The sequence below is a fragment of the Spermophilus citellus genome (genome assembly GCF_964194105.1).
Source record: "Spermophilus citellus genome assembly, chromosome: 15".
Lineage (NCBI taxonomy): Eukaryota > Metazoa > Chordata > Mammalia > Rodentia > Sciuridae > Spermophilus > Spermophilus citellus.
The window spans coordinates 63927871-63940979 of record NC_138195.1 but is presented as its reverse complement, the minus strand read 5'-3'; the positions used below and the strand labels follow the sequence as shown (position 1 = coordinate 63940979).

The 13109-nt window shown below is 40.5% G+C and overlaps 1 protein-coding gene across 1 annotated transcript; it reads right to left on the bottom strand.

Annotated features, from left to right (window-relative positions):
• Nucleotides 1-903: 903 nt before the first annotated feature.
• SLC35G1 (solute carrier family 35 member G1) lies at nucleotides 904-12709 on the bottom strand. Its single transcript, XM_081267179.1, has 3 exons — nucleotides 12419-12709; nucleotides 8360-8540; nucleotides 904-6231 (listed from the first exon to the last, which is right to left on the bottom strand). Exons 1-3 carry the CDS (start codon nucleotides 12609-12611, stop codon nucleotides 5493-5495), a joined length of 1113 nt encoding a protein of 370 aa, XP_081123305.1. The 5' UTR covers nucleotides 12612-12709; the 3' UTR covers nucleotides 904-5492.
• Nucleotides 12710-13109: the final 400 nt, after the last annotated feature.

Below are 13109 nucleotides of genomic sequence, written 5' to 3'. Positions count from 1 at the left end.
ATATTTGAAAGCAAAATTGAAATTTAAAAAAGATTTCCATTACATGTCAACATAAATAACATTTTTGTGAAAATTAACTATTTTCCAAAAAAATTAGTGAGAAGAGTGGTATTTTTAATATACACACACACACACACACACACACACACACACACACATTGCAAATCTGGTTTAACAGATGACAAATGGATTCCTCTGTCTGCTCTTCTGTATTTGAGTTGTTGTAATATCACATGTCTTATAGCCTCTGGAAAATTCTACTGCATTCTCATGAGAGAATGAGAAACAGACTACTAACATTCTTAATATTATTATTAACATATTTTCATATTGTTAACCTCTGAAAGGATTCAAAGACGTCTTTAAACTACAATTTGAGAACAGCTGGTATAGATTAGTTTTATGATGCTTTATTGTTCTTATCCTCTAAATATTTAATTTTTGCTAAATTTATTTGTCATAGGCCAAGAGGCCTGCGAAACTGTTCAGAATTTTTGTTGATTTTCTTCTATTTGAAGTGTTTGCTTTATGTAATTGTGATCATGTATAATTGGGTACATAAACATATTCAAGGCAGTTATGTTTCTTATACTTTTATTTATTTTTTTAGTAGTTTAAAACAATAACAATCTTTTTTCTCTCTTATAAATGTGAAGTTTGAGCAGAGCTCAGGAGATAGAGGTGGCTCATCTCTGCTCCACACAGCATTAGTTGGGGCAGCTCACCTGAGGGCTGAAGAATCCATTCCCAACATGCACACTCACATGGTTGGCATGTTGGTGCAGGCTGTCAGCTGGAGTGCAGATGGGTCCAAGTGCTGGGAACCTCCATTCCTCTGGGTGTAGGTCTCTCCACCTGGCCTAGGCCTAGGCTTCTTCACAGCAATGTGGCTGGGTTTCCAGGGGGAACACTGCAAGAAAGAAAAGGTTAGTCTTTTCCAAATTAAGGTGCTTAAAATTCAGTTCTAATATTAACATGGTAACGTTTGTTTCAGAAAACCTCAAATATAGTTGTACCATTAGTTTCTATCTCTTTGGTGTGTTTTTGACACAGAGAAGGCTTAACCCGTAAATCATGGTCAAGTATATTCAGAACAAATGGTCAGGTATTTACATCCTCAAACAGGCTCCTGGCTGGTGATGCACTCCCTGACCTTGGGCTTTCAGTCCCCAACTGCTGCACCATGGTGTTCCCTGGCATGGTACCTTGATGCTGCGCTGTTCACTTGAACACGTTTTCTCCTACCCAGGTCCACTCTGTTCGAATGTGGATCTATGCTTTCTTGACCCAAGCCTGGAAACTCCTCATGAATAGGGGCTAAGTTATTTGCCTGAAGGCTAGCTGGCTGGGGTTTCTCTTGGATGGTTACCAATGATGAAAGTTTAGTACAAAAGATCCTGGTTCTTTCCCTGAGTAGTGCTATTTCCTGAACTCAGTGGAACCTCTCTCTGTGGAACTGGGCTGCTATGGTATAACCTTTCTTGCTCTGCCTCAATACCAGATATGCCTGTTTACCCCTCTATCATAAATTGCACCTCCCCTACCCCAATTTCCAGGAGGTGATGGGCAGTGCCAAGGTTCATGAGCTGTGAAGTTCAGCTCCAAACTTAATGTTCAAATAGGCTAAAATTTGGATAGGTCTGACTTTGTGCATTACAGGGAATCCCTAGTAAGGCATCTTGCAAACATTACAGGTAAGTATGGTAGCTATATTTATTGAGGTAAGGCACCAAAAGAGCCATAAAAAGCATGCATGGGGTAGAACTCAGGTTTCATGTGCCCAAATGACACAACAACCAAATTCTAATGCCCACTGCTGACCACAGATCCCTACACAGATCCGGGGTGTTATCAAGGAAATCTTTCTTATCACTAGATTACTCTCAAGAAGCTAATTAATATTTGGGGGAACAGAGAAGAGGCCTGAAGAATCATCAGAGGGAAGAGAATAGTGCATGGAAAACACAGATAATCAGACCCATTACCCCACTCAGAGCCAAGCACAATTCCCACAGAGAACTAGCCAACTGGTGACATGGCAACACCTATGCATAAACTAAAAGGAGCAGTGGCATGCAGCAGTTCTCCATGAGCCAACTGGCCAGGAAATAAAAGCTACCCAATAACAGAATTCTGTGCTTGGAGTCAAGTGGGTTTGCATTCTGACATGGTGAGGCTGTTCACCATACCCAGGGTAGATATCATTTTGAAGAGGAGAGTGAATGCTCAACACTACAGTATTAACCACAGTTCAGTACTCCATGTTTTTGTCCTTTTGGACTACAAGTCTATGGCACTCACTTGTAGGATGGCTTAGGTGAGTACTGTATTTCTGTGTAACAAATGAGGAAAACAGGCCCAGGTACATTAAGTGAGTGCCTGATTGGAAAAAGACAAAATCACACTCAAGGCTTTACTCCTAATCTGGTGCTTTGACCACTGCTCCAAGGTGGATTATGTGGGTGAGAAGCTGGAGACAGTGGAACAAACAAAGCTCTGGCAGAGCCACTGCCAGAGGCTGACAGACTTCACAAGGCAAATAACAGAAGGGGAGGAAAGCAGGGGAACCACAGAGGGAGGATGCTACTGACAGATGTGGGAGTTGGTGGGAAGACTGGCACAAGTCAAGTTTGTGTTGAGAGGAGGGAAATCAGGGTGGAGAAGTGGGAGCAGGGCCAGATGAATCACTTGGATGTGAGGGTGGGCAGAAGGGACCACTGTGTTTTCATGAGAACCAGAGTAACAATGGGGCTTGGGGGAGATTAATGTAGCCCGGACACAGGATCAGAGTGGAAGAGTTGAACGCAGGCAACCCAATTAGGGCACTATTGTGATAAATCAGGGCTGGGGTAAGTTTTAGACGATGATGGAAATAGCCAAGGAAATAATAAGGAAACAATGAATTCACAAGACAAAAATAAGATATCCCAGGATTTAGTAACAGATCAGCCATGAGAACAAAACGTACAGAGTTTAAAACTGCTACAACCTCTGAGGGTCTAGAAAAATAAAGAGCTTATTAGAACAGAAAATTGGTGCCTTTATTTTAGAGATGTCAGAGTTGAGGTGACAGTGGAAGACGGACAGATAAACAACTTGAAATTTGAGATTACATGCCAGCTATATAGCTAAAGGTCAATCTTCTACAGAGAAGGACTTTTGAAGCACATGATGAAAATGAGAAATGTTAATTTACATACAAAATTTTCTATAATCATGAAAACCAACATATAGCTTTCTTTCATATGATTTTATTACTTTCATATGATTTTATTACTTATAAAAACAAGTTATGAAAAATATTTTTAGAGATATAGAAACTACAATTTTTGCAAAAATATACACACCCATAATTGTTACAATACATAGCCTTGTATACACCTTGGACATTAGAAGTGTTTAAGAATCATACCCTGTAAAAGTTGGGAGAAGAAATGTTTTATTTAACTTTAGTCATATATGGTGTCATTCAAGTACTAAAGCCACACTGTTGAAATAAAACATGTCTCTAGAACATAGGTCCAAAGGGATTTAACTTTCAAGATCCTATAGATTCTTTTATTGTGCAAGGTAGAAAACTGGAATTAATCCATCTTAGATAGCTCCAGGTGTGGTTCATTTTCCCTATATTTTTTTCATGAAACTAATGTCGGGGGAGGCCATGGAAACTCATCTTGGGCAGATCTCCTCTCTGTCACCTCTAATCTATGGAGCATGGCTCCTACATGATGATTTCTAAGATACTTTTGAGCTCAAAAATGCTCAGATTTTTTAATTATCCACAGTACTTTCAAAATGATACTTTCACAAGTCTTAATTCCAATACTGCAAGTTAGGTAAAAGTTGATTGAGCTGACTCACCTAAAGAGACTTCATTTAGCATTTGTCAGGTGAAAAGCATTAGTTAACTAGATATCCAAAAGCCTAAAGTTCCCTTTTGGAATTACTGGAAAAGGTCTTTTCTCACCGAAGCATAAATCCCAGAAGTCAAATTCCTTACTTTGGAAGAACTGTAATGAAAGGGTGGGAAAGAACCTTTAGCCTTTCTACTCAACAGCTTAAGATAATGATAGATGATTTATCTGACACAGTAAGCGCTGGAGGTCACTAAAGGTTCATGTGCATGTATTTCCTATATTGGGACTAACCTGCCACGCTTTCCTAGATACCCAATTCTTTCTTCAACTGGAGAATATTGGCTGGAAGATGCTCCAGATTAAAAAAAAAATGTATTCTTTGAATTCATGATGTATCGTGGTGCAGCTTGATAGTTAACATCACTAGAACTTACCAGTGATTTTTTTTTCTATGTAAGAAACTATAAAAGTCAATGAACTGTGGGGTTCACAGATCATTACATTTAACGTATAGCATAAGCATTATTACATATAATCTCATAAAGGAAAAAAGACTAAGTTTAATAGAATAGAACTGCATTTTTAAAAGTTACTTAAAGTCTATAGTCCAAAGACAGTGATTCAGTAGGTAAGGGGGATACCTATTAGGATAAACCTAATGAAACTGAGTGTTGTAAGTTAAAATAGTAAAATCTTGGCAATATTATACGTTTCAACTTAATAAGATCCTGAGAAAATTTTATTTGGCATCACACTATAAATTCAAGGATAATTTATAGAAAAATCACATCTCAAGTGAGAAGAAAACACTTCAGGATAGAAGTGTGCACACTGATCATGCCAAGATTTTGCTCTTGTGATTTAAAGACTGGAAATCTTGGAATGTTAAAAAAAAAAATAGTGCAGTGTCAAAAATAAATAATGCAATGTCAAAAAACAAAAAAGAGGACAGAATTATAAAATGATATCTACAGTTGCTAATGCCACTGAAACAGAAAATTACTGACCAAATTTGGTCATTTAAAGACTTTTTAGAAGTTACATATAAAAACTCCACCATCAAAATGAAAAGGCACAAATGAGTTAAAAGTATGATTGGTAATCATTTATAAAATCCTCAAAAATAAGGCCAATTCATTTGATTATTAATACCAAAAAGTAGGCACCTATACCAAACTTCAGCTTTGGCATCCTAAATGGAATTATGTTGCAAATGAATTGTTAACATAATACTAATGATAGCAGCATTATCAATAAGTTTCTTAGGCTCTACACAGCTAAAATAATTTCTAAAATTTCCCCACTCAAATCCCATCAGTACCAAAAATATGTTTAAAAATTATATATTATTAAGAGTCATAAAATTTTTTGCAGTTTTTCTTCAAATAATGAGCTCTCTTCTCATCAAGGCCACCTCAACAACAGCAAAACAAAACAGAAAACTACCAAAAAATTTTGCTAGACTACCCAGACTAGCTATTCTTAATTAAAGACATACCATATCCAAAAATGGTACTTTATTTATGAAATTTATTAAATATAATCAATCAATAATTGCAAATTTCCAGGTGTGTGTGTGTATTTGAAATGGTTGATGGTGTACTTGAAAAAAATATCCATTTCAGCAATGATGCTTTATTTGGAACTCTGCAACCATCTACGAATGGCTGCTCCAGCACTACTGGCTACTACACAGAAAGCACCACCCACTGTCCACCAGCCTGGTATGTCATTAAAGAAAATAATCTGAAAGATAAAAGCAAAGACCACATCCATTGTCTTCATTAGTGCTACGGGTCCTGCTTTTTCTATTTGAAGTGCTTTTGTCATAAATACCTGACCCCCCAAACCAAAGAACCCAATGAGTATAAGAAATAGCCTGTCCAAGCCACAGTAAGGCAGACTCCATTCTCCTATTATAAAGAGGACGATGATGCTTTCAGTGAGGCCAAGTATGACATAATACCAAATGCTCAGAAAGTAGTCCACAGATTTTCCCATTTTTCTTACGATAACTAGAGTCAACGCAGCAAACACGGCATGTACGATTGCCGCAATCATTCCCTTAAGGTGGACTGAATAGCTTTCTTCCATCTCCGAAGTGTCGGAACCAAACAAAAATGGTGGTTTCACGATAAGGATCACTCCAGTGATTGTGAACAAGGTGAAGAAAGCATCCCAAAGGCTATACTTTTCCTTGAGAAATATCCAAGCAAAGAGAGATGTAAACACTGGGCAGCTAAACGTGATAACTGTGGCATCTGCGAGGGACGTTGTCTGGAAAGCATAGTATATAAGGATCATGGCGGTAGAACCAAGGACTCCTCTGAGAATGAGGAAAATTCGTTGATCTTTTGGACCTATAAACCCAGTTCTGTAAATTCAAATGAAGAAATGCATATTAAGTGAACTTGGTATTTGTTTTTCAAGCAAAATGTGTAAACATTTCAAAAGTACTAAATATCAAAAGGGAAAAATAATCATAATATCTGCCACTGAATATTACATACCTTTAAAAAATGTTTTCTAAATATAGCTAATGACATTAAAAGTGTTCATAGTACAAGCAAAGATAGCATACAAGAATCTCATAAACAATATAAATCAGTAAATATAGATATTATTTCCCCTAAGCATACATCTATAATTTTTATGTTTGCAAAAAAGATAAAAAGGAAAATAGGTTGGATGTTAACAGTTATACCTTAGCAGGTAGACTCATAATTTTCCTTATTTTCTCCAAATTTTTTATGATGAAAATGTGTCATTTTTATAATAAATATAATTTCAAAATTTATTAGCACTGTAAAGGGAAATTTGATCCTAGCGAATGTGCATTCTCAATCTCATGAGTTTTTCTATAAAAGTTGAAGCAAAGTGAAAATTTACTTTAGTCACTGAATGTGAAACAACTTTTTGTTATCCTCATGACAAAAGAGTTTAAAATACATTACAAAAGTATGTGTAGTGTTTGGATAATATCCGGACAACTCTGGATATTCGGAGTTAGAAATCAAAGAGTGGCCACCCTCGGCCCATATTTTGAAAAGCCAGGAGTTAGTTTTCTGTGATAGTGAAACATAAAATGTGTCAAAACAGATTAGGGCCAAATATTTTAAGAAAACTCTTGTGACAATATTTTTATCCCAAAATGGAGAAAGTGGTTATGTTAGGCTCTGTTGCCACCAGTACAAATTTCTTATCTTATCATCATTTATTTTCTTAAGTTGTCAAGAGTTGCACATATTCACACTGGAAATCCCGATAACATTAATCTTAGTAGATTTTCACTTTCTGCAACAATTCCTCACTCAAAACATGGAGTGAAACTCTTCTAAGTGAATTGGCATTATGTTAGGAGACACAAGGAGACTTAGGTGGCAAATGGGTAAAGATTTTAATTTGGGGTTTAAGCATCTCTGCCCATAGACAGGGAGAGCCAAGCAGCCAGCTAATAGGGACCCACTGGCCTCTCTCCCAGGGTTCAAAGTACACTGGGGTGTGTGTAGGTTATAACAACCTGAGAAGGCATGATTTAACCTGGGGAGAGTGGGGGATTCCACAGGGAAGGCAAAGAGGTATTGGCAGGGATGGAGGGATGGGGGGGGAACAGTGAGGGGACAATAAATATAGTGTTCATATACTGTTATGTTCTACATACACAAAGCACTCTGTCCTAGAATAAATCTTACTTTACTCTTGTAACCACCTTGCAGGGCAGAAGACAGTATCATTCCAAAGGAGGAAGCTGAATACGAAAGTAGCCAGAAAGACCTTGCTCAAGGTTATCCTTATCCTTATCGCTTTCTGGGGAAGACCTAAATCTTAAACTACTATGGCCTTGTGCCTACCCTGGTGAGAGAGCAGCCTGTTTCATTTAAAGAAATCTCTGGGGGTTGAGGATGTGGCTCAAGCGGTAGTGTGCTCGCCTGGCATGCGTGCAGCCCGAGTTCGATCCTCAGCACCACATACAAAACAAAGATGTTGTGTCTGCCGATAAACTAAAAAATAAATATTAAAATTCTCTCTCTCTCTCTCTCTCTCTCTCTCTCTCTCTCTCTCTCTTTAAAAAAAGAAAGAAAGAAATTGGGTATCCAAATAAAATCTCTTTAAGGTTTAAAAAAAAAATAAAGAAACCTCTGACTCTAGGAGACACCACTACTTCCTTACCTTTACTTTTTTTTCTTCCAAATATTAGTGATGCCAAAGGGAAGAAGGGAAGGTGGTACAAGATGAGGGGAATTATATAGGGAAAGCTTTATTTTCAAAGCGGGGTGGTGGTGGTGAATTACTCTCTTTCCTCCTTTTGTGGACATGTGGTAAGCGCTTACAACAGCATCTTGTGTGGATAGATTCATGTGCCTTTTCACTTATGAGAGCTAAGGGGTATAGAAACTGGTAAATCTATGATAAAGCAGATACTGTAGAGAAAATAAGGCAGGTCAAAAGATTGACACACATTTATTAATAGCTTCTACTTTGCAGTTTTAAGAAATACTTACTTTCTGTATATTAAGCAAGGGATAATAACTAGCATTTGGAACACACATCGAAATGCACTAATTTCTACAGCATGGACGTCTTGCACTTTTTTAACAAATAAAGAGCCCACTGAGAAAAAGAAGGCAGACAATAATGTGTAAAACAAGCCAAGTCCAGGACAGGGTGCTTTCTTCTTGGCTTCTGAAAAAGATTAAATTCTGGTTAGTCCTTGCTTCCAAGTGTACTTTTTTTTTTTTTTAATCATTTGCACTTAAAAATTGAGAAAAATGGAACTGTGTCAATGGCTAACAGACTACAAATACTTCCTTCTAAGCATATCCATTCTTTGGACCTGTACCATTTCCCCCATCAATTATGAAGAACCCCTAGATAAGGGCAACAATTTAAACCATTTAAAAAATACTGTTTCACCCTATAAAATGGATTTCCTTTGGCTTACTGAAGAATCACCCTCTCTTACAAGTCACGAAGCAAAAAGCTTGCCAAGGCAGTGAGAGAAATCTTCAAGAAACACTTGTCAAGATGGAAGTGAAAAATACTTCCCCTCTCACTAGTGAACCTGGCTTTTTGAAGAAAGTGTTCTTTTCTGGAAAACAGTTAATAACAGGGTTATCTGATCATTTGTTGATTTGGTGAGCCTGTGAGCTCCTCCAGGGCTAGGATCTCAGCTATCCTGTCCCTGCCTGGCAGATAGAAGACCCTGAATAAATATTTGGTGAAATCAAAGAATATGAGAGAATTTCACAAGAGATTTAAGAGTCTAACATGACTGGCAACAACATAAGATGGGAAGGTTCTCTGTTGTGGAATCCTGAACTGTAAATCACATATGTAACATGGTTCACGACTCATCTTTCCAGTTGAGGGCAGGGGCTGCAGGGTCCCCAGTGCCCTCTGACTCCCAGGAGTTTTGCAGAGACTCACTTCATCTAATCCTTATTTCTTGGCTTCATCTGAACTAGGAAACTTGTGCTTTCTCCAGAGCATCCAGTGTTCAATCTGCTAATGACAATCTGTGTTTAGCCCCTTCCTGTCTTAGTTTCCTGTCACAGGAGTAGAACCTGCTTTCACTGTCACTCCTTGGTCAATGAAAGCAAACAGAGCAGGGTAAGCAGAACACTCCCTAAAAGCCCACACACTGAGGACAAGAAGGAAATACAACTGACTGTTGTCAGTTAAGAGCACACTGAACATGATGAGTGTGTGAACATGTACAATTTGCTGGAAAACTAGGATTATCATTTCAATCTAGGAAGGTACAATGTGTTACTCAGCTATAGAACACTATTGCGTAACAATGTTTTTTTTTTTTAAATGTCCTTCTCAACATCCTCATGTCAGTTAGATACCTTTGCCCACAAGTGACTAAAAATCAAGACCAAAGTGTGATGTTGCAGTCCTTCCGGGGTGACTGTACAGCCTGACCTTTGTAGTCAAAGATACCCTTCTCATCAGAGACCTCCACTCTTCCTCTTCTGCACATCTGGAGAGACTACTTTGAAGCTAGCAACCATCAACCCTTATAGGTGCCAGAACCTTCTATGTTCTATTCTGTCCCTACATGTTCAAATAGTGCAGAAGTGAACTACATATGCCTACTCAGGCCATGAGAAGGAAGTTTTAGAGGACTTCCAAGTTAAGTACCACAAAAAGCATGCCTTGCCTGTGGTCAGCCTTGGAGTTTAACTTCTGAAATTTCAGAATTCAGATCCAAATAAAACAGTTTTTCTTAAAAGCAACCCAGCCCATAATACATAGAAACTGTACCCTCAGAACAGAATGAGAAGGTCAAGGACAGAAAACATATCCCTGCTCTATAATTCAAGGATGTCCTCCAACCTAACTTGTCAATTTTTCTCCAGGAAAATTTCAGTTTAACATGATATTTAACTGTTTTAAAAGGTAATTTTACACCCTTGGCTCTGATGTTCTTTCCCTTTAAAACACATACACACTTTTTTTTCTTTAAACCTATAAATACTTAAGGCTCATGTTTCCCGATTGGACAGGACAGATGTTAGAAGGCCTAGCTGAATCTGGTTATTTGTTAATGAAGGTGAGGGATGAGGGTGAGGAATGGGTATACTCAGGCAAACCTCCGTCTTTTACTGAATAATAATTTCAATTCTGTCAATGGAGATGAGCAACAGGGTGGGATAACCCAGAGAGGTGTGTGCTCATGTAATGTATTTCCACGAGCACATGGAACATATCCAATAATGTGGCAACCCTAAATAATTCAAATTAAGTAAGTGTAATTTCCCAAAGGAAACTGAAAATTTGCTCAGCTCTTTGAGCCTCTGCTTTAAACTGGTGATCACAAATCTGGTTGGGATTTAGAATCCCCTGAGTAACTTTAAAAAACTCAATTCCCAAGCCCTACCCCAGACCCACTGAAACAGAACCTCTGGGACTGTAAAAGCTCCATTATTTGAGGACCATTACTGGTCAACAGAACTCACTCCTTCCAGGAAGACACAAGGCCCAGTACTAAGCGAACTTCTCCCTGCTTCAGCCTAAGATCTACATTATTCCTGAAGAAAGCAAAAAGATCTCTTAGGACAGCTGTACACTGTCTGTTAGGGTCATGCAAGAATGTAAGAAAAATGGGTAAGAATTCTAAGCTGAACTTGAACACCAACATTGTTAAGATAACTTACTTAGATAGAGTCTAAAAAGGAGACTATCAAAAAGTTCCATGACAACAGTATAGTGGTTTAAAGTACTTTTTATGGCAATCTTCTTTTCAGATTGTTATCTGATTGCCTTACAATAACTATTACTAAGTCTTATTGTTAGGAATTTTCTTTGAAGTTAAAAGACACCACAAGATTCCTTGTTGATTCACAAAGAGGAAATGTTCATGACTTTGCAAGGATTGACTTAGGATTTATGACATTTAGCCACTGGCTGATAAGGTGAGAAACTGACCTCTTCAAGAGCTGCACACTGACCAATTTGAGGTAACCTGGCTCTAGAGGTACCAGTGCTTGTATAAATGACCAAAAATCGGACAAGTTTCTATGAGCACTTAAGGAAGAAATGGAGCAAGAATTATCTTTCAAGGCTTGTCTCTCTAAATTGGGTAAAGTGCATACAGTGAGGAGGCAAAATTAAGATAAAGGAGGTAAAATTAAGAGACATAGAAATCCCAGGTCACATTTAAGGGAGGAGATCCAGGAGATCTGGTGATGCAAACATTATAACTTGGTCTTAAATTGAGACCTCACTATGTTTCCTTCTAGGAAGCTGTGCCAGTGGAAAGGGCCTTTGGCAAGCTGAGATCCTAAAGCTGGTGCTGCTCAGACCTGCAGTGTTTCACACAGACAGACCTTAGAAGAAAAACAAAAACAAAACAAACAAACAAACAAACAAAACCCTCCCCAAACCCTCACTTTCCTGGAACTCACTTTCCTTCTTTGTCAGAGACCAAGGGTTGTCACAGGGTAGAGGGGGTTGGGGTGCGGAAGGGGTTTCCTGTCTTTGAGGACTAGGTAATCCTTAACAGGGAGTTTTGCATAAGTTGCTAAAAAGTCCTCCTATTCTCCAAAGGTTTAGCACCAATGGTCCTACTCAACTCTGCCTTTCCAAGAGTCTAAGATTCTGGGGCAAACACTTTTTTGGAGCAGACATGCTTTTCAACTTCCTCTTCGAGAAGTCGGGTTTAGGACCGAGATAAGTTTTTGAGGGTCAGCTTTCTTCTAACCTCGGCCTTGGCCTCTCTCGCTAACCTCCCACCTTCAACTTCCTCGGGGAGGGCACAACAAACAGCAATCTGACTCCAAGGGTCTGCCAGCAACACTAATTACAGGAGGAGCCTTAGAATCCGCAAAGGGTTGCGAACACAATCAGAACTTTCTCCAGTCTTGGCGCGGGCGGGGGCACGGAGAGGCTTGTGCCCCCAGGTGACAGGTCGACGGTCTTCCCGGGCGCGGGGCGGAATGCTGAGGGAGGCGCGGTGGTCACTGCGGAGACCCCAACTGCAGCCCCAGCCCCAGCCCGCCGGCCCCCGCCCGGCCCCCAGGTGAGACCCGTGCCCGGGCCGCACGCGCACTCACCGGGCTCCGCGCGAGAGCAGCACGGCGAGGATCTGCAGAGCCAGCATCTGCCGCCTCCGGGTGCCCCGGCTGCCTCGGCGTCCGCAGGCTCCTCGCTGGCGTTCGAAGGCGCGTGGTCGGTCAGCTGCAGCCCAGACTCCAGAAGCTCGGCAGGCTCCCCGGTGCGCTCCTGGGCGCTCTCTTGGGGCCCCATCTCGTGGCCCACGCTCTCCCGGCGGCCGGCGCGCCGTCTGGCGCCGACAGCAGCCGCTCGGCTGCCTTGTTCTTCCGGCCGGCGGTGCCGCTCGTGCGCATGCGCGCGCGCCTTCCCCTGCTCCCTTGGGACGGCGCTTCTGTCCTCCGCTGCCCTCTTGAGTGCCTCTCCCGGAGCTTCTTGCCCAGGGGCAGATCCACCGCCTCCCTGGTGGGGCTGCGGTCAGGCTAGACGGGCCAGCGGCTTGGGACCATCCTTCCCAGGTCACACTGGTCCTCTCTCTGTCTTTGCACTGACAGGGAGGGACGCTGGGTTTCCGGCCCTGGCGCCGCGGGTCCCTGTGACCTTCTCTTGAAATTCAGAGATTGAGTATTTATGTATTGGTGTGGCACCGCGTTCCGCACCTTTGGGATACCCTGGAGACTGCAGAGCACTGTGCCTGTCTTTAACCCACCAGGGGCTTGTTGTCTGTTTCTCTGTTGTCTCATTGCTATGGTT

What these genes read in the sequence shown, in the direction of transcription:
- SLC35G1 (XM_081267179.1), bottom strand. Translation starts at nt 12,611, where the DNA reads ATGGGGCCCCAAGAGAGCGCCCAGGAGCGCACCGGGGAGCCTGCCGAG. An exon ending in CTGCTCTCGCGCGGAGCCCG is followed by an intron (nt 8,541 to 12,418) that starts GTGAGTGCGCGT and finishes AATCTTTTTCAG; the next exon opens with AAGCCAAGAAGAAAGCACCC. An exon ending in CCTTGCTTAATATACAGAAA is followed by an intron (nt 6,232 to 8,359) that starts GTAAGTATTTCT and finishes TTGAATTTACAG; the next exon opens with AACTGGGTTTATAGGTCCAA.